General features: G+C 41.4%; 2 protein-coding genes, 1 long non-coding RNA gene, 6 other non-coding genes and 1 pseudogene across 9 annotated transcripts; 1 reads left to right on the top strand and 9 right to left on the bottom strand.

Moving 5' to 3' along the window:
• Positions 1-162: 162 nt before the first annotated feature.
• On the bottom strand, positions 163-2,060 carry LOC123995906 (annotated as a pseudogene).
• Positions 2,061-2,446: 386 nt separating this feature from the next.
• LOC123994533 (rab GDP dissociation inhibitor beta-like) lies at positions 2,447-13,383 on the bottom strand. The gene is made up of 11 exons (XM_046297235.1): positions 13,228-13,383; positions 7,102-7,209; positions 6,669-6,768; positions 6,155-6,289; positions 5,666-5,864; positions 5,209-5,340; positions 4,785-4,884; positions 4,511-4,682; positions 4,011-4,155; positions 3,873-3,927; positions 2,447-3,739 (listed from the first exon to the last, which is right to left on the bottom strand). Exons 1-11 carry the CDS (start codon positions 13,270-13,272, stop codon positions 3,584-3,586), a joined length of 1,347 nt encoding a protein of 448 aa, XP_046153191.1. The 5' UTR covers positions 13,273-13,383; the 3' UTR covers positions 2,447-3,583.
• On the top strand, positions 13,300-17,708 carry LOC123994536. Its single transcript, XR_006831664.1, has 3 exons — positions 13,300-13,416; positions 13,691-13,765; positions 17,205-17,708. It is a non-coding gene; the product is annotated as an uncharacterized LOC123994536 (long non-coding RNA).
• On the bottom strand, positions 15,700-23,693 carry LOC123994534 (ankyrin repeat domain-containing protein 16-like). Its single transcript, XM_046297236.1, is given in 8 exon segments — positions 15,700-15,926; positions 18,329-18,407; positions 18,509-18,670; positions 18,876-18,984; positions 19,166-19,208; positions 19,333-19,553; positions 23,250-23,478; positions 23,481-23,693. Coding segments are annotated over 8 exon segments (1,056 nt in total). The 5' UTR covers positions 23,539-23,693; the 3' UTR covers positions 15,700-15,771.
• On the bottom strand, positions 19,790-19,877 carry trnay-gua. Its single transcript is given in 2 exon segments — positions 19,790-19,825; positions 19,841-19,877. It is a non-coding gene; the product is annotated as a tRNA-Tyr (tRNA).
• On the bottom strand, positions 20,445-20,532 carry trnay-gua. The gene is given in 2 exon segments: positions 20,445-20,480; positions 20,496-20,532. It is a non-coding gene; the product is annotated as a tRNA-Tyr (tRNA).
• trnay-gua lies at positions 21,101-21,188 on the bottom strand. The gene is given in 2 exon segments: positions 21,101-21,136; positions 21,152-21,188. It is a non-coding gene; the product is annotated as a tRNA-Tyr (tRNA).
• On the bottom strand, positions 21,750-21,837 carry trnay-gua. Its single transcript is given in 2 exon segments — positions 21,750-21,785; positions 21,801-21,837. It is a non-coding gene; the product is annotated as a tRNA-Tyr (tRNA).
• trnay-gua lies at positions 22,397-22,484 on the bottom strand. The gene is given in 2 exon segments: positions 22,397-22,432; positions 22,448-22,484. It is a non-coding gene; the product is annotated as a tRNA-Tyr (tRNA).
• trnay-gua lies at positions 23,051-23,138 on the bottom strand. Its single transcript is given in 2 exon segments — positions 23,051-23,086; positions 23,102-23,138. It is a non-coding gene; the product is annotated as a tRNA-Tyr (tRNA).
• Positions 23,694-25,387: the final 1,694 nt, after the last annotated feature.

The raw sequence follows: 25,387 nt of genomic DNA, 5'->3' as shown, positions 1-25,387 counted from the left end.
TACATCACATCATATTGTATGTGTCCCACAGTAAACAAAACATATACAGAAGAAGATGAGATGTGTCCAAACATAGTATTCAAGCTTTTTCCTGTTCCTGATATTTCTTTGGGAATCCATCCATGAGTCAGTTCATAAGGCAGCATCAGCACCCCTCATGTCTCAGAAAATGTAGCTGATGGTACGTTGAGATATGTCCAGTTGACCTACGATCTCCAGATCTAGTACCCAGCAACAACCTCAAGAGCTCTGGCACCCAGCAATGTCCTCAGAGCCACTCTGCTAAGTTGCTGCAGACTCGGAGGAGATAGAGATAACCAGACAGCCACAATGACAAAAGTCACATAAGGGATGGAGAATCACAATTGGAAAATATTATTGCCTCTAGACTTACTTTCATAATACTGTAAGCATTGTTCAGTGGGAGCCAGGCTTGGTGTAGTCTATGGGCTTTTTGTTGTCGTTGTCTGTGACATACACGTTGCCTCCAAAGTCCACCAGTAACTCAATCATGTCCACCATCTCTACTCTGGCAGCATGGTGGAGAGCCGTCTCGTGGAACTTAGCTGCATTCACCTTGGCACCTGAACAGAAAACACATTCTGTTCAGTCGATTCTTACATTTCCTCAGGAAAATGTGGCTTTGTGGTAGATTTGTGAATGAATTTCCAGTGTCCGCCTAGCATAACAAATACTTGTATGTAAAACGTATACATAAACACTGTATAGTCATACAGAGCCATTGATATGAATACAGCAGTTGCCTGAGACAATATTTTGCTCTTTGTCCCCATCCTCACCTGCTTTGAGCAGCACCCTGGCACAGTCCACATGCTCCTGGCACAGGCAGCATGTAGAGGGGTACCGAACTGGAGGTCAAAGGCCTCTAGCAAGACTCCATGCGCTATCATTAGCCTCACTATATCTGCATTACCTACAGTATATAGATGGATACTAAACAGTTTCATTAGATATGAAGTTCGCACACATATCTATACACATACGGTGCATCCTCCTCACACCCGCTCTCTTGCACTCCTACTTCACTCACCCTAGTGCTGCCCCTTATCTCCTTACCTCTTCCTCCAGTCCTCTTACCTCTCCTTCAGCTTAAAACCTATTCCACCAGTCTCTTACCTCTCCTGCCCTGTTTTCTCCCTCCTCCAGTCCACCTGACCCTGCCTTATCACTATTTCCCCAGTCATATACCCCAGTCTTACCCTTTATGCAGGCCTCATGCAGGGGAGGCAGTGAGTGCCGTGAGGAAGGGGTTGACTTTGGTTCCATGTTCCAGCAGCATCTTTGCTGCTTCCCGCAGCACAGGCGTTACAGAGGAGCGCTACCATGGATGGTCCTCATGTCCACCTGGGGGAGAGGGGGTAAAGAGGAAAGGATGAAGAGAGAAGGGGACCACTACTGCTACACATGCTCCAGGTGTATTGGTGTCTCTTGCCACAGCTCTATATATTTAGCCCTACTGTAGCTGCCTCACCTGAGCCCCTGCATCTAGTAGCAGTCGAACACAGTTTGGATGTCCCTGGATGCAGGCATCATGGAGAGGAGTGATGTTGTCTACTGTCACCATGTTTACAGATGCTCCACCCTCAATCAGCTGTTTCACCTGAAGGGCCCTGCCTAAGGACATGAAAAGCAGTTCAGTCTGCCCAAATCCCTAGTAGGAAGGGGAGAGCCTCTGGCACAAACGAGACCTCCTGCGTATTTACACTGGTTGGGTTATTAGGAGTTCATCCAATAAACATGGTTGAGCAATGAATAAAAGCAAACATATTTACATTCACCACCTTTGTCAATAATTGGAATTTATGTAGTTCAGATTGAAAAATGGATAGTACCAAATTGAAGACTCAACAATATTTCCGTGGCGCTGTCATTACCGTTATTGCCGGATTTTCCATTGAGAAATATTAGCGTGACAGAAACAAAATCAACATGAGTGGACTGGGTTTATTTATCAGAACAGGGACAGGAAAGCCGCAGAGGCTTCTGGGAGTTGTAGTTCTAAGCTTGAGACTTACTTGGGGCTTTGAAGTACCAAACATGTAACAGCTTTTTGATTCTGTGGACATGCCATGTTAAGTGATTTTTACCATTACACATTAAAACCAAATAGGCTGCCATATTAATACCAACCAGCCAATACGGAATTTCACCAAATCCAGAGTAATCTTTGCACTTCATTAAAGGATGGTCTTTGTCATAAGAATCACTGTTCATGTCGGTTTTTAGTCCTGCATCTATAAATAACTCAAAGATCCTCTTCAGTGCAAAGTTCATAGATGCTTCAGCAGACAGTTTAGGTTGACGATATCGTAAAATAGTATTAGAGTAAGTGTCAAAGGCAAAGATTCCAATACTCAAATGACCACACAAAAGCCCAGACAGCAATACTCGCATCGACTCACAACTGAATAAGGACAACAAATACTTTTGTTTTTTCACAAGTTAATTTTTACTTTGCAGTACAGAAATCATTTGAGCTCCGTCTTTTTGTAATCTTTTTTTATACATTGATGACATTTAAACAGGGCCCTTGTCATATCAATACTGCCATAGTAGACATTTGGTCCTTTTAAAGCAATTAGTCAACCTCACCACAAATCCCCAACCTGCTTCAGTCTGCTTGGGTCTGTTCATTTTTAATAGTAAAGGAAAGACTAGTATTCTATCACATTATGGTTACTCAAGCTGCTGCAAACAGGTCCAGGTAGTTGGACTACACTTGCTCGTTCAGTGGCTTGGCCTAGGTACAGTAAGATGCCTTGCCCAGGGCTGTCTGCTAGAGGCTGGAGATGAGCCACCAGGACAAGGGAGCTGATAAATGAAAACAAAAAACAAGCCCCCCCCCCCCCCAATCGATCGGAGTATTTATATTAGCTGGTAACAGGAAACAATTAAAAGCTTCCTCTCTCTCTCTCTCTCTCTCTCTCTCACACACACAAGGTTTTGGTGGTCAAATGAAGCTTTGCTGGCCAAACCCTTTTTTGGTTACGGCCTGTTAGGAATAGTGCTTCATTGTAACTGGAACAAGCCAAGCCACTCACTTACCTCCCTCACAACAACGAAAACACCTGACAAGAAAAATACAACTGTTCTGATCACATTTCATGATTCACTTCCCCAAAACACTTATGCTTTTACATGGTTGCATTATTTATTTTTAGTATTTGAACAAAATAAATTTGACCCTCCCACACTGTGGTACTGTTTTCTTTTGATTGATCAATTGATTTGGCATCTGTGGACTAAACGCCCTCATCCAGGAGAGAAAATCATCAGTTACATTATGAAAAAGAATGTAGGGCGTATGTATACCAATGTTCAGTGCAACAACTGTCTGAATGTAATTAGAAAATGCATAACTCCCACCTGGCCCCCTTTTCCAGTGATGCTATATTGTGACTTCATATATAGGGTGAACTTCCATAACGGGCAAAACATATACTTGGATCGTCAGCCAGCCCATTTATCTATATTTTTGGATAGTTTTCCTTATTTTTTTTAAGATTTCAGTTGTCGTGGCAAATATCTGATATTCACGAGTGTTGCAGACTCGCTCGTTTCTCTACTGGTCAGCTGCGTCGCCGAAGATGTCGTTCTTCTTGCGCTCCATCTCGGCAAAGTCAAATTCGGTTCCCGTCATCCGCTTGTAGATGTCCTTGATGTCGTCGCAGGTGGTCTCGAAGTGGGTGGTAGCATCGTAGGTACGGGACATGAAGATCTACGCCAACAATAAGACAACAATTGATGGTTAAACACAGGCAAAGAAGACCAGCAATAATTATATTTTTGTTAACACAAGGTCACTGAATTTGACTGGGGTAAGCAGAAACAAACAGAAGTAATGGACCCACCTGGCTTTCAGCGCCCATGTCAGTTGGTGCGTACTGGTCACTGATGCTCACAAACCTGCAGAGAGAAATGACAACGTCAACATGACCGTAGCAAAGACTAGTGGGAGACATCCAACAGTTTCGTGATGAGGCTCGTACTTCTGCTCGACAGGCTCCAACAGGTCCATGGCTGGTTTGACCTCCAACTCAGGGTTGTCCGTCTCCACTGTGGTGCTGATGATGGCCACATACTTCCCCTGTGCTGCCACATTATGAGTATAGGAGATCATGCACACGTAGATATCTGGGATGAAAAAAAAGATTAGTAAATTCAATAATTCACTCCTTGTCTGAGTTGGGTGCGATTTGGGGCAGTGATATGGTTAAGTCCATGCCATCCTTCAAAGATTCATTTGATTCACCATCGTCTCACCCTCAGCGGGGTCAGGGATACAGTATCTTCAAACTAGCTTCCTTTTCCCCTTAACCAGGATGTGGGGACCCCCCTCAGGCATTTATTTTACACCTGCTAAGTAGAGTACTCAATAGTTTTGGGTAGTTGGGCGTGAAGATGATCTCTCATGTTTGATTTATAAATCTCATGCGTTGTTTCCATAGGGGCCTTGCGTGGTGACATCACTTCCTGCAGCAGGGCTCACCGTGCTTCCTGTTGACCTGGTTCTGGGGGATGATGATCTGGCAAGAGTTGGCGTCACTGGTGTTCTTGATGGGGTGGCTCATGATGCAGATGACCCGGATCACCTGACCGACCTTGGTTGTGCGGTCCATTAGATAGCTGGGATCGCAGATCAGCTGCTTACAGCGGGCGATCTGAGGTGGGGGGGTTAAGTATTAGCGCCAAGATTACCCATGCCTTCCTCTAGTCCTCAGAGTATGGCCTCTATATAAGCCGGGGAGAAATAAGATTTTTACCTCTCCCTCAGACTTGACTCCCACTACTTTTCCATCCTCCATGACAATCTCCTCAATGGGCTTGTTCAGCATGTAGGTTCCTCCGTAGATAGCACTTAATCTACAGGAAGGAGACAGGGAACGAGAGGGAGATTCTGTAAAGCATGTTCAATTCTCTGACAATGTCAATTTTAACTAGAAGCACACAGTTCAGAATAGTATTGTATACTTTCAAGAAATAGCACTTTGAAAAAGACCCATTTAAATTCAAACAGTCCAACAGCAAAATAAGAAATAATTGGGCATACTGCTGAACATTGTACTTGGATTCAAACGAGTCAAACTTTTATTTGCATAGTGAAAGTCAACCAGCCAAAACACGGATGAAACAAAAAGGCAGCTAGACGGAAAACGATAGAGGTTAGAAGTCAGAGTTGAGCCTTACCTGGCGAACCCTTGGGGCAGCTCCCCCAAGCCGTAGAGGGGGTAGAGGTACGGACTCTTGCCATATCTGGCCAGAGACTCACTGTACAGCTTGATCCTGTTTAGCGAGTCCATGCAAGGCAGGTCCAGGTACCTGAGAGAGAGGAGAGAGACAAGAATGAACAGTGCTTTCTTTGAATATATAACCAAGTTTCTTGAAAGAATGGAAAATATAATGACTACCTTTGACACCCTGTGCTTGTGAGGCTACCATGTCATCTAAACGGTATATCATAGCGGTGACATTCCAGGTCACCTTTATCAGTCTCAGAATATTGCTACATCCTGAAATCTGATAATCAACGTAGTGCAACTGCAAACAAAACTACCTGTAATTCTTCTAGCTTTTTAGTTAACCCCAAAATGGCCGAACACCTCCCATCTCTGGCTCAGCCAATAAGAAGATGCAGGTGACTCACTCGTCTGTCCGGTAGAGGGCGAGGGAGTGTCCTGTGAAGTCGATGACATCCTGGCCCAGGTCAAACTTCTTGAACACGTCCCTCATCGTCGTCTTGTTGGGGTCCACGCCCTCCATGGTCTTGGGGTCGTTTTCATCAAAGTTAGCCACGAAAACCAGGAACTTCCTGAAACGCCGTTTCTCAAACAGCCCCATCAGACCTGTAGGGGAGAGAGTTGTGCTATTCAGGGGTAGCTAATTATCTACATGATTGAGAGCTGAAAAGCAAGACAATACAGAACCAGGAAGAGGTTATTTGTGAGGAGCTGCGGTGACAGTAAGACATTTTGACGTATGACATGTCAACAATTCACTGTTTTAGACTGCTGTAAGCTGGATGGATATTAGACTTGATTAAAAGTTTACTGTATGCAGAGTTAACCTGAGCAGACATATAAACTACAAAACCCAACCTCTCCTCTATTTCCCATAGTCCCCCTGTACCACTCACTGGATGCCAGGGCCTCAGTCTCGGTGGAGGGCACTTTGTAGATGCTGCCCTTTTTGTAGACGAAGCTGCCTTCGATCACCTTGAAGTCCAGGTAGCGCGTCACCTGTGTGATCAGCAGCATGCGGACCAACTGACCTGCACAGGTGAGACCGACAAATCAGTGTTACCTTTCCCAGACAGATTGGGAGAATAAAGTTCAATCTAATTCAAAATCACTTTTACATATACAGCTTCATTAGTCTTCAAATTGAAAGTTCTCTCTGTTGCCTCATCCTGTCAACCACATCCAATCATTGCTAGGCAACAAGATCAGTCGCACTATCAAATATGGCCACGACCCAACTACTGAATATTCCAGAATCACATTTGGTATTCATCCCTTCTTTTCCCCTGAGACCAAGGATGAAGTGTTATATCTAAGGCCCAGAGTTTTTCCTTGTCTGGTGACATGGACAGGAAAACTCCTGGCCCTAGTTAATATAATACATAATAAAAAGTGGTGATTAGTGTATACCGTTGGCCATGAGGAACTTCGGGATGAGGTCCACATTCCAGTCCCGGCCTTTTCCCATGGACTCCGGTGGGGCGCCTGGGAGACTGAAGCGTTTATACAGCTAAAAGAGAGAATCATTTGCCATTTTGTTGAAGCAGCAATTTAGCCAAGAGGAATACAACAGAGTGCATATATAAGCAGCAACTGACTATAATGATCATGTGCAGTCACCCATTTTTAAGGATATTCAGATTAGTATGACTAGTTCCTTGTTCTCTTTCTCATGCCTCCTTATTCAGATTCATACGGTTACAAACATTTCTGGGAAATGGGTGAGTAGGCATCCTGACTGTTATCTTGTGTAAGAGAATGGTGCAGTCTTAGTTTGTGTCTTGTGTGGCCTGTTGAGGTTGGTCTTATGGGTCAGCGCCTCAGAGGACAGAGGTCGACTTACATCCTCCAGGGGAGTGATGGAGGCACTCTCTGCCCCGTAGTAGGAGTTCCGGTCCATGTGCAAGACCTTCTTCCCCTTCACTGACATGATTCCTGATAGGATGCATTCCTATTGGACGAGAGACAGGAGAGGGGTTTGAGCATCACGCAAATCACTTAAACCTGGATAGTTGCCAATATCGCACAGGTCAAACATTTGGAATGATAATTGAATCCTAGATATGGATTTTCATGTTTGAGATTGTATTGTTGTATGAATATTGCTGGTATCAGTTATTTCTTCTCCAGATAGGATTGTGTTTCATAATGGCAGATGCAGAGTCACGGTCTCATTATGGCCAGAAAATGCACTAAAAGCCTCACATTTCACACAGCCCAGATTCAACTAGACAAGGAAACATTTGAGGCTTTGTCGCAGATGTAGTCAAAGTAATCAATGTGGTCCCTGTCTGGGTTATCCCTGTCTTTTCATGCTCCAATCTGATAACTGACTGTGTGACCAGCAACAGTGGACCAGTCCAGCTGGCAGGGTCTCTGTAATGATAGCTTATGCTAGTGGTCTATCCATGCTTCCCCTCTGCTTGCCGTGTGTGTTCATAAAATGGATTAACACTGATTATATAGTGTAAGCAATCATTTAGCCTAATAAGCAGGAATTTCATAAAAGTTGGATTGATATGACACATCAGACAAACATTAAATCTACTCTTCTGGGAGAGTAGACTTATGTAGCCTAACTACCATGACCCACTAAGGCTTTGACTGAAGATGGCCTCAGTTCTGGTGTGTGTGTTCGCCACTTTTGATAAGGAAGGCAGTGGAGGAGAGGGGGGGGGGACGACCAGAGTCACAGAATTAATTCAATATGAGCTCCAGTTTGGTTAACAATAGAGAAGGAGATTCCAGAATCTACAACACAGAACTCTATTCAACATTCTCTGTCATTCTAGAGTAGAGGCAGTCTGTAGTGACAGTGTCGCCACAAAATAAAGGGTTTTAGCAATGGCCGCTGAAGAGGGGGGCTATGCAGAGAGGGGAGTAGTTGAGCGTCCAATTCAACTCACGCTCCATTTAAAAGACGGAATTTAGGCTAGATAGTACAACCAAGCTGCCGATCAGCAGCTTTCTGTTTCTCTCTTAGCAGTGCTAGGCTGCGATTCGAGTTCCTCTGTCAAGGCAAAAGTTAGTCAAGAATCACGGACTGCCTGGTACAGTACGGCCGGCCAGCCAGATGAAAACGTGCGCGCGTGACTGACTCTCGAATTCCCACCATCTTTCAAAAGGCCTTAAGATTACGGCAGCTGGTTTGTAGAAGCAGCAAAACACTCTGCGTCATTTGATTCCGTGGACTTTATTCAGAAAAAAAGTTTGACTGAAATGCGGCCCGATTCAGAACACTGTGCTGACAGAGGGTTACCTCATCCAGTAGCTTCTGCCTGCATATTGAAGCCGCAACATTTGATCTTACTGTAACAAATCACCCTAGATAAAGCCGTGGAATGACTCAGATTTAATATAATGGGGGGGGGAGAGGTGACAGGTTGTGTTTGTGGGAGAGGCATATTTTATAGGCTACACTGTGTTGACAATGATTAATAATACAACAAACAGGACACCACAGCATCATGATTCCAGACTCCTGGTATACACTGCTTCCAGGTCTTACACAATGCATTGTCACAGGAAGTGACTCTGGTGTGGCTATTGTTTTAGTTTCCATCTCCCTAGAGTCAGCAGCATTCAGAACAGGGCAACTTAGGACAGGGCTCCGGTGTACAAAAACAGCACCTCACCTCTGCTGTTCTCATCATCGTGGGGATACAGGGTCCCTGACCCACTTGCCTGCCCCGTGCTAACCCTAGCCAACCCCTCTGTCTGGAGCTGGGCAAGTTTAAAGTAAGGACAGTATCATTTCCTCACCACTGCATTTTCAGACCATGGGCCTTAACGTTAGACAAACAAGGACTTTTACTGAGCTAAAAAAAAGCACTGACCGGTCAGGTCTCTCAGGGGGAAAAAAAATCAATGTCCACTCTCAGAGAGAAGCATTGATGTCACTCAACGTGAGATTAAAGAGATGCAGGACTGCCTGTGCTGCAGATCCGCAGAGGAAGCATGTGCTCATCTCACTGACTGGTAGTCTACCACAAGCACATGAGGAATGTCTTTTTCATAAAAGGCATCTTAGAAAAAGGTGCAGGTAATGCCTTTGGCACTTGCCTTTGATGTTCCATCCATAATGACCAAATTACCATTTTAGTACCAATTATTACAGATTTATTTCTTTCGTGGGAAAAGGGCACCATAAAAGGTGCAACTGAAAGTCCAAACGTGTCTTGGGGATTTCAGGTTGGAGAAAAATACCTCAGCAAATGTCTAAACTCCACCATGTGGTAAGGCAAGCTGTTCATATTTCCCTATTCATTTAAGACAATCAGAGAAAGGCTGGAGGTCTATGCTCAATTTGGCTGTGTGGCATAAATTGTCCTCGTTTCTCATCACGGTTTTGTAAATCAATTAAATACACATGGAGGGTGGCAGGTAGCCAAGTGGTTAGAGTGTTGGGCCAGTAAGGAAAAAAGGTTACTGGTTTGATTACCCGAGCCGTCAAGGTGAAAAACCTGTCGACGTGTCAAGGCAGTTAAGCCCAATTTGCTCCAGGGGCGCCGTTCTACTATGGTTGACCTTGTTAAACAACACATTTCACAATCTGGTGTTTAACAAAACATTTTTTTTTTTTTTTTGGTGCTGTAACTTCCAGAATATATGGCAGTAAATGGATGCCTCCCAGACACAATTTTGAGTGGCATGTGACTCAGGCAGCCCTGCTGTCTGTAGGCTCTGACATTCTGCTGGGGGTAGCCTAGGCATCACAACCTCAGGCTGAGAGATGGGAAGAAATCAATCCTCAATGCAACCAATAAAACACATTGAAGTCGGGGGGGGGGGGGGGGGGGATTTCACAGTTAACTCTTTAACACAGCAGCCCTATAAAAAGCAGGTGGATTTTTATGACAAGTGATTGACTGAGGCCCACTCTGAAGATGGTAAAGTGTTGGGCGGCTCTCTGAAGTTCAAAAGGCCACAGTGTGAGTCACGCTAAGAACAAGAGTGACTGTGTGCCTTTGCCACCCTGGCTGACATTTCCCCACAACTCCTTCATGTGTGGCTCCAAAAGGTTAGGATCCACACACAGTCCAAGAACCATCACATCTTCTTCCCTTGCTCTAATTGAATGACACTCAAAAGTTATTACCTAAATCTAGCCTCCATGTTTCATCCGCTACTGCAGCCCTATATCCTTCTATCAGGAAAAAGGTGATTGGCCACAATGAAATCGGATTAATGGCATCACTTGACAACCAACAGTATCAAGTGGTGGTGTAAAAGAGGGGCTTATAATATTGATGACCATGCCTTCCTGGGCCTCTTTTATTTAACCTTTATTTAAATAAGCAAGTCAGTTAAGAACATATTCTTGTTTACAATGGCGGACTAGGAACAGTGGGTTAACTGCCTTGTTCAGGGGTAGAACGACAGATTTTTACCTCGTCAGCTCAGGGATTCGATCTAGCAACCTTTCAGTTACTGGCCCAACTCTCTAACCACTAGGCTACCTGCCACCCCCATCCATTAAATATGGGGACAGACAGAGGACACCACCATCCACCCCAGCCAAGTCCCAGATGCTGGGGAGACTAGATGTAGATGTTTGCTAGTCCCCAGCTGCAGAAGGAGGAGGATACATACAATTAAGGCATATCCCAGAACAGCCTGTTCTCCTTTCCCCACCATGTCTTTCTCAACCACATGTACCACAATCAGTGTGGAGTGTGTGTCGGGCAGGGAGATGCTTGAATAAACGCCCAACGGAACTGGATACTTGCTAGGATTGACCTGCATCAGTTGGAACTAAGCCTATCTCTCGTTTCGTACCACTGTATCATAGTATATGGCGCCAGTTAGGTCGACGTGATGCCTCAAGAGCTCTGACAACGGTCTGTCTGGCTTTTGTAGAACTTAAACTTGCCCTGTACTCTCAGTTCCTCTGCGACCGAACCACACCCATCTGCAGTCTAAAACAACACAGGAGTCACCAGCCCAAAAGCCAACACTCTCAACCAGGCTGCCTACCCCTACGCTGACAAGCCAAAATGCCTTCCTGACTGCCACATCCTGTTGGAGTGGACTACACAAAACGTGGCTGCACAGGATTCTGAACGATTTCACACAATTCCTGGATGGAATATGGAATTCCTAAGTTATGTAATCATGGAATGTGACGGTCAGTGTGACTGACAGCAAAGGAACTAGCTGGACCTATATCAGTGAATGTATTGCTTTCAAACCTTGGCAACGGATTATTTCCCAATGTAACAGTATGATTGTCTTCTTGTGTGTGTGTGTGTTCTATTGCTGAACTGTTATTTTTAACATCACAAGCCCCCACCTGAGTCACACATACGAGACAGACAGGAAACTGTAAATAGATCATCTGAGTGAGGCCTCAGAGTACAGTAAATTCTATCAAGTTTTTTCTGTCATGCCTCAACCGAGTGTTTTACAGCTGAGTAAAGGAGTGGGAACAACATACCATCGGTCATTTTGGTTCTCTCAATGATTCCATGTATGTTCTTGTGAGCTAGCTACAAAATGTACGAGAACTAATGTCCGTAACAGAATATCCTTTGATAAAAATACAATTTGCTGGCTGGCTAGTGGATACAAAGTAATTAACTAGTACTGCTGAATCAACTTGAGAAACTAGCTAGCGAAATTAGGGTTTCCAAAACTCGGTCCTTGGGCTCCCCCTGGGTGCACATTTTGGTTTTTGCTTTGATTACTTGAGTAAGCCTTGCAGTGCAGGACAGAGTTTGGGAAACCCTGAGATGGCTGTGGGGTTATGGTAGGCAGGCATAAGCTATGGACAATGAACACAATTTAATTTTATTGATGGCAATTTGAGTGCACAGCGATACAGTGACAAGATCCGGAGGCCCATTTTAGTTCCATTCATCCACCGCCATCACCTCATGTTTAAGCATAATGCACACATTTCACAGGGATCTGGAAACAATTTCTGGAAGCTGAACATGTCCCAGTTCTACCATCACCTGCATACTCACCAGACATCTTACCCATTGAGCATGTTTGGGATGCTCTGGATCGACGTGTAGGACAAGGTGTTCCAGTTCCTGCCATTATCCCGCTGCCATTAAAGAGGAGTGGGACAACATTCCACTGGCCACAATCAACTCTATGTGAAGGCGATGTGTCACGTTGCATGATGCAAATGGTGGTCCAACCGGACCAACAGATGCATATCTGTACTCAGGGTCATGTGAAATCCATAGATTAAGGCCTAATGTATTTCAATTGACTGATTTCCTATATAAACTGTAACTCCAGTAAAATCTTTGAAAATGTTGCGTTTATATTTATGTTCAGTGTACTATAGGTAACACCAGTTAGATTAGCTAACTAGTTACAATTTAACTACAGTAGCTAAACTAATACTCGCGGGGAGAATCTCCTCCTCAAAACAAACCAAAACCACCGCCTGTTGAAAAATCCAAGCACTCATGAATAAAGCTTCATCGCATGGTGATGGTAACGTTACATAAATTAGTATTCAACTCGAAAATTTCACTACCTTTGTATCACACTCAACATGAGAGCATATGCACACTTTTTCAAAATAAAAAAGGACAATACACTGTCAAACTGGGACACGTTAGCCTAAACAAAGCTGGCATTAGCTACAATAGCTATCATGCTAACCAATTAGCTACCAATGCCAGCTAGATTTTCACACTTGATTTATAAACAGCATGCATGAATATGAGACCGAGGCACCACCTTAAAAATGACGTTAAACGTATTAATAGTTACCTAGCTAACTACCGAAAGTTAAGTTCATTGAGAAAAATACTTGTGAATGCAAACATTGACAGACGTGACCACTGACAGTAGTTAGCTAGCTAGCTTATTAGGCCCAGCCGACAGTTGAACTACGCTAGCTAGCGGGGTAGCAAAGCTCGACAAAGTGGAATTGAAGGAACATATTGCTTCTGAGCATCGCTTAGATTATTCAAGGAACGAACTGGCATGGTACAATTATGCTCACCGTCAGTCCGGTACCCAGCACGATAACGTCGTATTCTTCATTCATTTTCCCAGGTGTTTTCTCCTCTTTTCCTGAATAGTGGACCGAAGAAAATGGAGATCTGCAAAGCTGGAAACGAAAGGGGCTGCGGTTCAACGTCAAGTGATTCTGCTTCACTGTAGGGGAGGAGCCTATAGTCTGTCAATAACGGTAACATTTCTCCAATTTCTGGGTTCTGATAATGAATCGATTATATACTTATCAATAGACATTTACCTACATATATTTTTCATAAGAATCGTGCTTTTATTCGTCTTGTAATTTGTAAAAGTCTACTGTAGCTACCGTATTCCATCACCTGCCTATGCTGAGTATTTATTTTGTCAGAGGTGTGTCTTCTTTGACATTGTCCTTAGCCCCATTATACGGTGTGTGTATGTTTTCTCCCATGTGTGTGTGCGTATGTGTATATGTGTGTGCATAGATCACCTTGGTTCACTTAGCAAGTCTTTCCCGGATGGACAGGATCCAGTCCACATTGCATCCTCAGTTTGCTTTGGTGAGTCAGTAGGTCAGGTGACAAACTCACACGATCATAACAACATAAAAACTCCCCTAATCCTTTCTTTAATCCTTCATATTCCAAAATGTCACATGCAGTGCCTTCAAAAAATATGCACACCCCTTTACTTTTTTCCACATTTTGTTGTGTTACAGCCTTAATTTAAAGGGGATTAAATGTAGATTTGTTTTTGTCACTGGCCTACACACTACCAAACATTTTACTAATTAATAAAAAATTAAAAGTTCAAATGTCTTGAGTCAATAAGTATTCAACCCCTTTGTTATGGCAAGCCTAAATCATTTCAGGAGTTAAAATGTGCTTAACAAGTCACATAATAAATTGTCAGGACTCACTCTGTGTGCAATAATATTGTTTAACAATATTTATTGAATTACTACTTAATCTCTGTTCCTCAGTCAATCAGTGAATTTCAAACACAGATTCAACCACAATGACCAGGGATGTTTTCCAATGCCTTGCAAAGAAGGACACCTATTGGTAGGAGAGAGAAATAAAAAACAGTCATTGAATTTCCCTTTGAGCATATTAATTAAACTGTGGATGGTGTATCAATACACCCAGTCATGACAAAGAGCCAGCAGCATACCACCCTGCATTCTGCTGCTGGCTTGCCTCTGAAGTTAACCAAGCTTAGTTCTGGTCAGTCCCTGGATGGGAGACCAGATGCTGCAAGAAGTGTTGTTGGAGGTGCGGACAAGAGGCACTAAAGTGAATGTGCAAAACATTTGGAAAAGTGTGATGGAACATTTTATGTTTGTGCTTTTCTAATAACCAAGTTCTGTGTTCTATTCATGTGCTTTTCTAATAACCAATTTCTGAGTTCATGCAAGTGATTGAATGAATCCTCACCGTTAGTATCTGCAATTTGGCAGTACGCCCAGACCCTTGTTTTGAACAAGGGATATCTCAGTTTCAAGGTCTCAGCTTTGAGAGAAGAAGCCTCGTGAGGTATTAGTCTGTCCCATGCATGACCCAGTATTGGTTGGTCATGTGAATGAAGCAAACATTAATGATGAATGAATTATGAATGATGAATAAGCTAAATCATGAAAATATTACTTGTATGTATATAAGAGAACTACCGGGACTGCCCCAGGTACAGCTCCTGATCGGCATGTGTACTTGGTGAATTGAGTTGGTTGGAACCTCTTCAGAATGCTGATAATAAAGAATGATTCATTTAAGATTACATTTGAGTGTCCCTGTAAAGAATTTCAACAACAAAAGCAATTCACTTTTTGTCCTGAATAAAAAGTGTTATGTTTGGGGCAAATCCAACACAACACATCACTTACTACCACTCTTCATATTTTCAAGCATGGTGGTGGTTGCATCATGTTATGGGTATGCTAGTTTTTTTAGGATAAAAAGAAACAGAATAGAGCTAAGTACAGGAAAAATCCTAGAGGAAAACCTGGTTCAGTCTGCTTTCCAACAGACACTGGGAGACAAATTCAACTTTCAGCAGGCCAACACAAGGCCAAATATACACTGGAGTTGCTTACCAAGACAACATTTAATGTTCCTGAGTGGCCTGGTTACAGTTTTGACTTAAATATATGGCAAGACTTGAAAATGGCTGTCCAGCAATGATCAACAATCAACTTGACAGAGAATATAAAAACGAATAATGTGCAAATATTGTACAATCCAGGTGTGCAAAGCTCTTAGAAACATACCCAGGATGACTCACAGCTGTAATTGGTGAACAAATGTGATTCTAACATGTATTGACTCAGGGAGTTGATTATTTATCTACTCAAGATATATCCATTGTTTTTTTTGTTTTATTAATCCCACGTTTTAAGACGACAAAATGTGGAAAAAGTAAAATAGTGTGAATACTTTCTGAAGGCACTGTATTGGTTTCATCCCCATCAACAAAATCCACACAGAAAGAAATTATATGAAGTTATTATTCTGCCATCCAGAAGACCATTAATGTCCATAATTTATTGATTCTCCATTCAGACAGAAGTTTATGTCAAATCACATTCAAACACTCTGAGCACATCGGTTTTTTTGGCAAGCTGTTGAGCAGTGGAGCCCGAGGCATCCACCACGTCTACTAGCCCCAGCTGTAGGAGTGTCCTGACCGCTTCTGCATGCTGCCCTATACACGCCATATGAAGAGCTGGGGACGCACAGAGAGACACAGGCAGTAGATTCATTAATCAATGTCAGATACTTGCTGGCGCAGAGATCTGCACATTGCACACACAGGGTAGAGGTCTTCATGGGTCCAACAGACCCAAAATTCAGAGACCCAACCCAGGACCCCCATTTTTGTCTCAGATCTGGGTCGGGTCTGATATGATTGCCACGGGTCTCGGGTGGATCTATCCTCTGCTAATTTAATGTGTGTGAGGTGATGAGAACTGAATGAGCTTGTAGCTTATGTCCAGCGAAACTGGTTACCCCTGCTCACCTCACACGTGAAAGGAGCCTTGAACTAGGCTACTGTTGATTGCTAAGATGGAGGCCTTTTTCATTAAAGTAAAACGAAAGTTAGAGGAGAAATAGTATAGTGAAAAGAAGGTGACAAGGGGAATGTCCTCAGGGACAAGTTTTAATATTGTAGTGGACAAAGATGAGAAGTGAGTTGGCTTGGCCAAATGGACTGAGTGCAACTCGCTATTCAGGTTTTTATTTTATTTTCATATTTATTATTATTATTGTATATCATTATTTTTGTAGGCCTGTTTAGGAATCTAAACCAGTTCTTTAAATATGCAAAAAGTGTTTTGTTTCATTATGTTGAGACCTTTTTGTTGGCTAAATTAAGTTAACTGTCTTTTTTAACTTTGTACTCCGTATTTAGTTTAACATAGGTTAAAAGTAGGCCTGTTGTAAAATAAATAGCTGTCATTTGATGGGTAGTTGCTACAATATAGGCCTAGTCTGTTCAAGACGTTTGTAAAGGTTTAAACCAGTTCTTTAAATATGACACAAGTGTTGTTTTTTTGCCAAATGAAGTTCCACCTGACGAGTATAAAGAAATGCATGTCGGTGTTGGGAACATGGCGACAGCATACCTCTATCTTTCTCTCTTGGGCTAGGCCCAAGCTTTTCTTCCTTTATATAGATGTTTTATAATATCATATAGTGGACATCTAGGTCTGTATGCATGCAATGCCCTGATGCATTTAGCGCTCAAATCTCCAACAGTTAAATGGGGAGTTGGACAGTTAATGTTTGAGGACAGTAAAAACCAATGAAACAATAGGCTATGAAGTTTTGAATATACTACCCTTCGAAACACAACACATATTTTTTTTGTAATTTGTTATAGGCAGTTTTTAAGGACATGTAGGGCCTAAATACATTTCGCCAATATCACTTGTTTATTGATGGAGCAGCGCCCAGTCTGAGGTTTCTTTCTCCTGCTCTTTCTGCTCTCTGATCTGAACAGGTTTTTTGAAAATTACTTTATGCATATCAGGTCGGGTGGGAAAGCCCAGATCCATTTTGGAACGGGTCCAACTTTTTTGGACCTGTGATGACCCCTAACACAGGGTGCCCGAGGACAGGATTCAATGACCTGCATTCAAGATCAACTGTACTTGTGACTATATGGGGCAGCAGGTAGCCTAGTGGTTGGAGCGTTTGACCAATAACCGAAAGGTTCAAAGAGCAAATCCCCAAGCTGATAAGGTAAAAATCTGTCGTTCTTCCCCTGTACAAGGCAGTTAATCCACTGTTCCTAGGCCGTCATTGAAATAAGAATTTGTTCTTAACTGACTTGCTTATTTAAATAAAGGTAAAACTTTTTTTTTAAATAGAGTGGTTTGAGAATTGGGTCTAATGCCAGAACTACTTGCATACGCTAGACAGAAGTTATGTAATTAGAACGCATCCTGTTCCCTGTATTATGTCAACTTACATTTCCAGTTTTTCTTGTTGCACAAATTCAGATTTGGCCTGCAAGCAGTTGTTTTAATTAAAGTGTATTGCTACAAGCAAAGTGCAATTATCATAATGTAGAATTATACAGCATTTAGCCTCTACACAGGGGTTCCCAAACTTTTTCATTCTTCCAGCATTGGGAAACATCCCGCGCCACCCCTGCACAAGCACTGTTCATGATACAAACTGTTCACAACCCTCTTGTTAGTGGAGAGAATTTTGCAGGTTTAAAGATTATTTCGTGCAATTCTACACATTTTGTCATGGGGTGCAAAGAAACTTTGCAGTCTTAAAGCAAATTGTCTTGCAATTCTATACATGTTCCCATGTTTAATGTGTATTCATGTGACAAATACATTTAAAAAACGTTAGCTGACATGGGCTAGTTGATTTGGACATTTTGACAAGTTACAAATAGCTCCCTAAGGTATGCGAAGACTAACATGACAAGAGGAACTGATGATGCACTACCCAATTTTGAAATTACATCTTGTGCATTCTACTATTAAACATTTCAGTTTAAAGCCGGATTGAGTTCCTTTAAAAAATATAATGTAATAATATCCTTTGGGGGGGGGTACCCGTGCCGACCCCTCGCCCCACAGTTTGGGAACCATTTCTCTACAGTACCTGTTCTTCCCTTTTTGTCCCTGACATGAAGGTCTGCTCCTAATGTGAGGAGTGCTTTGATTGTGCTTGTGTGGCCCTCCTGAAAATATAAAATATCAGGCATGATATATTATTATGCACAAAATTTGTCTTTATGTACAGGATAGGCCTGATAATAGATGTTTACAGAATAGAGCTAACCTTGGCAGCGTAGTGCAGGGAAGTGAGCTGCATGTCAGTGGCTGTCTGGTTCACGTCCACTCCGAGATCCCTCACTAGGAACTCTAGCATCTCCTCCTGGGCTGTGACTGCAACCTGGTGCACCGGCTGGGCCCCGAGGATGTCTGATGCAGTTGGAGAGGCCTGTGTGACACACGAGAATACACAGGTCAGTATCTTGTTCAATGTCCAGCGGTACTGGAGTGGTTGAGGTGGATTAATTTTCCCAAGGGGACTATGGTGGAATTTAAGTGAGATACAGACAAGTTGATATTTTGGTGCAAATTTAATTTATCTCAGATATGTTTTGATAGATGGAAATGTTATTTTCCTCCAGTCTCCAGTGTACCTGGTGCTTCTCTAGCAGTAGCTTGGCTACAGATATGTGTCCGTTCCTCACTGCGTCCATAAAGGGAGTGACCCCACAGCTGTCCCTGCCATCCGGAACATAACCACACCTGCAAACAGAGAAGTGAGGGTCAGTTAGCACTACACCCACACACACTTACACATGATCACATTAACACAGAGTAACAACACTGACACTCTAGCATGCCTTCTCATAAGTATGGAAATCCTCTGAGAGACTATCCTAATTCATACCTCCTCTCACACACAGACAAAAATTGACAAACACACCTCTGTACCAAGATGCTGACCACTTCTTCACAGCCATGCATCGCTGTAGGAACAGAGAATAGACAGAGAAGGGGTAATGAACCAGAATTTTTTTATGCATATTGTTCAAAACACCTGTGAATATGTCCAGACCTGTGACATGTCTGATTTGTTAGCACAGTGATTACCTGCAGTGTGCAGAGGAGTCCTCAGCGTCTTGCTCTCTGTACTCCATACACCCGGGTTGGCCAGTAGGAGGTGCTGTATGACTGCTGGGTCTCCCTCCCTGCAGGCGATGTGGAAGGAGTTCCAGCCGTCCTTGTTCTTCAGCGTGGGATCGGCCTTGTGGGACAGCAGTTCCTGGATCACACCCAGGTTCCTCCGGGTGCAGGCCATCATCAGAGGGGTCCTGAAAGTAAAGGTGGGTCACGATGGTGGACCAGAGTTGCATATATCTTGCATTTTGTGAGGTCATTTTTTGGTGAACAAATGTTTTTATTGGGTGACAAAGGCAATTTCAATGAATATTTATTTTATTTTTACTCACCCTCCCACCCCAATTTTGTGTAGTATTTAATGATTTGTTATATTCATATGATGGTATACAATGCAGGCACGGTGATATTTCATGGACCTTAAAATATTTCCTTCGAGCCGGATTTGAACCAGCGACCTAAGGATCTCAGCAGTAAGCCTCTACAGTCCTCCGCTCTACCAACTGAGCTATCGAAGGGAGATGTACATATTCAGAAAAAGCAGGATCGTATTCGTTAGTACACAAGGTAGCAAAACGTTTAGCAACTGAAAAAAAAGCAAGCCTCTACAAATTCTGGTAGTCCTTCCCCGTTTCGGCCGGTTGCTTCCATTTGGTCTCTAATGAATTTGACTCTGGTCATTCAATTAATCAGTACCTATATAATCAATTGAAACCAGAACTTTAGTTGAATCTTAGAACAACTTATTTGTTATTTGGTATACATGACACACACACACACAAGGTCACCACTGCTGTTACTAGTTATTATTACTCTATTTAAACTGCTATACCAAGTTACATCTCACTTTACTACTTATATAACAGTCATCATAATTGGACATATATTATTTTATAAATCATACTATTTATTCTATTGTATACATCTCACAAGGAGTTGTATTACTTTGTATTGTTATTTTTGGACTTGGCATTTGATTTTTGATTGATATTGTAATGCATTGTTAAGGAGAGTTAGCTCGTAAGCATTTATGCAGATAACGAAAAAACTTTGAATTGATATGACATGGACCGACGAAAATATTTTCCTTCGAGCCGGATTTGAACCAGCGACCTAAGGATCTCAGCAGTAAGCCTCTACAGTCCTCCGCTCTACCAACTGAGCTATCGAAGGGAGATGTACATATTCAGAAAATGCAGGATCGTATTCGTTAGTACACAAGGTAGCAAAACGTTTAGCAACTGAAAAAAAAAGCAAGCCTCTACAAATTCTGGTAGTCCTTCCCCGTTTCGGCCGGTTGCTTCCATTTGGTCTCTAATGAATTTGACTCTGGTCATTCAATTAATCAGTACCTATATAATCAATTGAAACCAGAACTTTAGTTGAATCTTAGAACAACTTATTTGTTATTTGGTATACATGACACACACACACACAAGGTCACCACTGCTGTTACTAGTTATTATTACTCTATTTAAACTGCTATACCAAGTTACATCTCACTTTACTACTTATATAACAGTCATCATAATTGGACATATATTATTTTATAAATCATACTATTTATTCTATTGTATACATCTCACAAGGAGTTGTATTACTTTGTATTGTTATTTTTGGACTTGGCATTTGATTTTTGATTGATATTGTAATGCATTGTTAAGGAGAGTTAGCTCGTAAGCATTTATGCAGATAACGAAAAAACTTTGAATTGATATGACATGGACCGACGAAAATATTTTCCTTCGAGCCGGATTTGAACCAGCGACCTAAGGATCTCAGCAGTAAGCCTCTACAGTCCTCCGCTCTACCAACTGAGCTATCGAAGGGAGATGTACATATTCAGAAAAAGCAGGATCGTATTCGTTAGTACACAAGGTAGCAAAACGTTTAGCAACTGAAAAAAAAGCAAGCCTCTACAAATTCTGGTAGTCCTTCCCCGTTTCGGCCGGTTGCTTCCATTTGGTCTCTAATGAATTTGACTCTGGTCATTCAATTAATCAGTACCTATATAATCAATTGAAACCAGAACTTTAGTTGAATCTTAGAACAACTTATTTGTTATTTGGTATACATGACACACACACACACAAGGTCACCACTGCTGTTACTAGTTATTATTACTCTATTTAAACTGCTATACCAAGTTACATCTCACTTTACTACTTATATAACAGTCATCATAATTGGACATATATTATTTTATAAATCATACTATTTATTCTATTGTATACATCTCACAAGGAGTTGTATTACTTTGTATTGTTATTTTTGGACTTGGCATTTGATTTTTGATTGATATTGTAATGCATTGTTGAGGAGAGTTAGCTCGTAAGCATTTATGCAGATAACGAAAAAACTTTGAATTGATATGACCGACGAAAATATTTTCCTTCGAGCCGGATTTGAACCAGCGACCTAAGGATCTCAGCAGTAAGCCTCTACAGTCCTCCGCTCTACCAACTGAGCTATCGAAGGGAGATGTACATATTCAGAAAAAGCAGGATCGTATTCGTTAGTACACAAGGTAGCAAAACGTTTAGCAACTGAAAAAAAAACAAGCCTCTACAAATTCTGGTAGTCCTTCCCCGTTTCGGCCGGTTGCTTCCATTTGGTCTCTAATGAATTTGACTCTGGTCATTCAATTAATCAGTACCTATATAATCAATTGAAACCAGCACTTTAGTTGAATCTTAGAACAACTTATTTGTTATTTGGTATACATGACACACACACACACAAGGTCACCACTGCTGTTACTAGTTATTATTACTCTATTTAAACTGCTATACCAAGTTACATCTCACTTTACTACGTATATAACAGTTATCATAATTGGACATATATTATTTTATATATCATACTATTTATTCTATTGTATACATCTCACAAGGAGTTGTATTACTTTGTATTGTTATTTTTGGACTTGGCATTTGATTCTTGATTGATATTGTAATGCATTGTTGAGGAGAGTTAGCTAGTAAGCATTTAACGAAAAAACTTCGAATTGATATGACATGGGCCGACGAAAATATTTTCCTTCGAGCCGGATTTGAACCAGCGACCTAAGGATTCCAGCATTTAGCCTCTACAGTCCTCCGCTCTACCAACTGAGCTATCGAAGGGAGATGTACATGCCCAGAAAAAGCAGGATCGTATTCGTTAGTACACAAGGTAGCAAAACGTTTAGCAACCGAAAAAAAAACAAGCCTCTACAAATTCTGGTAGTCCTTCCCCGTTTCGGCCGGTTGCTTCCATTTGGTCTCTAATGAATTTGACTCTAGTCATTCAATTAATCAGTACCTATATAATCAATTGAAACCAGAACTTTAGTTGAATCTTAGAACAACTTATTTGTTATTTGGTATACATGACACACACGCACACAATGTCACCACTGCTGTTACTAGTTATTATTACTCTATTTAAACTGCTATACCAAGTTACATCTCACTTTACTACGTATATAACAGTCATCATAATTGGACATATATTATTTTATAAATCATACTATTTATTATATTGTATACATCTCACAAGGAGTTGTATTACTTTGTATTGTTATTTTTGGACTTGGCATTTGATTCTTGATTGATATTTTAATGCATTGTTGAGGAGAGTTAGCTAGTAAGCATTTATGCAGATAACAAAAAAGTTCGAATTGATATGACATGGGCCAACGAAAACATTTTCCTTCGAGCCGGATTTGAACCAGCGACCTAAGGATTTCAGCATTTAGCCTCTACAGTCCTCCGCTCTACCAACTGAGCTATCGAAGGGGATAAAATGCGTCGAAATACATGTACTTTTCAATAAATCTTTTTCTAAAAAAAGACAGAATAACGTTGTTTAATGTTTACACATGGCTTGCGTGTTAGTGTATGTCTCACCAATCAGCCTTTTTTAAGCAGTCTACTTTGGCTCCTTCAGTGAGCAGATAGCTCAAACACTCCCGCTGTCCCATGGACGCAGCTTCATGTAGAGCTCTTTTGTAGTCGGTATTGTAAAGCTCTATGTCCATCCCAATCTCTTTTACTAAAAATTGCACAATGTCCAAGTGGCCATGACGGGCGGCATAATGCAACAATGTATCACCCGATTTCCCGAAATGTTTTTTGTTGACACAATGTACAACAATGTTGCCACCAAGTTCTTTTTTAAGTGTGCACAATTCGCCATTCTGGGTAAGCTTGATTAAATATTTCAATGCGTTCTCATCATCCATTGAACATATACATGTATTAAAATTAACTATTTGACACCGTTTAAACTGCTAAATTAGCTTGATGCTGTTTCTGATCAGAAGCTTGGGTGGCAAGTAGCTTAAATGGTGACAAGTAGCTTAAATTGTTGGTCAACCAAAAACCTACACATTTCAATTGAGTTCTACTCTACTTTTTACCCTAAAAACGCAAAAGACAGGAAATGTGACCTTAATACCTGACAATAATACGTTAAAGCAATGGAAAACACTGTTCTACCATAGGCTATGGGGCTAAAATAGCTTGCAGCATGTTCCTGCAAGAAATTCGGTAATACACTCTGATCGTCCAGTAGGCTGTAGCAGAATTGTGCACTGGGGGTTGTAGTTTTTGATATTCATTACTCTCAAAATATTGAATGATAATGCATAGGTTGAGGTGTATTACATTTAACTGATTTAGACTTTGTAGATAATAACTTCTGCTTTGCAATGGTAGTTGCCAAAAATGATGTAGGCCTATATAAGTACAGTTATTAAATTGTAGGCCAAAAATCAACTTTTCTTTTTACGATAGGCTAAAACATTTAAATGTAAGCTATAAAGCTACATGCATCCTATGAGAAATAATTTATGAAGCACAGTTGCTATTGTAGAGTGCAACGCAATCTCAGTAATTATCTACAAGAAGGCATGTGGCCGCAATCTCAGTAATTATCTACAAGAAGCCATGTGGCCGCAATCTCAGTAATTATCTACAAGAAGGCATGTGACCGCAATCTCAGTAATTATCTACAAGGCATGTGGCACCCGCGGAGCTTTCCATGGGTGAACAAGATTAGACACAACTGGAAAGAACTTCCTGAAGAAGAAAAAAATATGTAAAGTTGAGTGGGTGAAGTAGCTTCTCTTTGTAGCATTTATTCAAGACCATGTGCAGAGACCGTGGATAGTTAATAGTTAGGGTTAAGTTAATTTATTTTATGACGCATTGTTGAATTTAGAGTTTTGCTTTGATTGTGTGCGTTGTACATAGCTTGCATTGCTCTAAAGCTATAAAAGTAGACACACCCATTTTTAAGAAGGTAATATTCATATATATTTTTTTAAATCATTATCATAATCTACGTGTGATGCATTGAGTAGATTGCTATAGGTTCATCTGATATTTAAAAAAATTCATTTGTGTAATTGTTACATAAACTAATGTAAGGCTACTGTATTTCCTAGGTTGGATATCCGCTAAGTAGTTGCCCATAATGGAGGAAAAAAACATACGCTTTCCATGAAAAAGGTGTGCCACATGGCAGCAACTAGGCTACTTCGGAGCCTACTTGATGTTTCCTTATCGTAGTTGACGTAGCCTGTGTGGTTATGAAGCCAGACTATGGTTTAGAGGCGGAGTGTAAAAATAACAGTCGGCACTGACTTCTTTGACACCTTGAATGACGGTTCACTTTTGTGAAGAAACTGTGCATTTCATTTACCAGAACAGATAGTAAAATATTTGTTTAACGAGGATTCCCTAGTTCTTCTACATGTTTTAAATCTCACATACAGGAGGCTATTAAAAACAACTTAATCTTGTACACTCCCGATTAAGCAATATTTATGACTATCCATCTCTGTACATTTAATTATTATTGAGATTAGTTTGGATTCATTTAGAGAAAGTTGACCCAAAGAGCATGTGTGTAGAGAACACTGAAAAGTGTTCTAAAAAACAAATGAACACAATCCCAACTCTGTCACCATTTGTATGTTAATGTTGTGTAAGACAAGGGTGCAAAACACTTCACCTAATGGATATTTTACAACCACTAAAAA

This window comes from Oncorhynchus gorbuscha, linkage group LG14 (genome assembly GCF_021184085.1).
Source record: "Oncorhynchus gorbuscha isolate QuinsamMale2020 ecotype Even-year linkage group LG14, OgorEven_v1.0, whole genome shotgun sequence".
Taxonomy (NCBI): domain Eukaryota; kingdom Metazoa; phylum Chordata; class Actinopteri; order Salmoniformes; family Salmonidae; genus Oncorhynchus; species Oncorhynchus gorbuscha.
The sequence above is the reverse complement of the archived record's forward strand: the minus strand, read 5'-3'. Positions and strand labels throughout refer to the sequence as shown.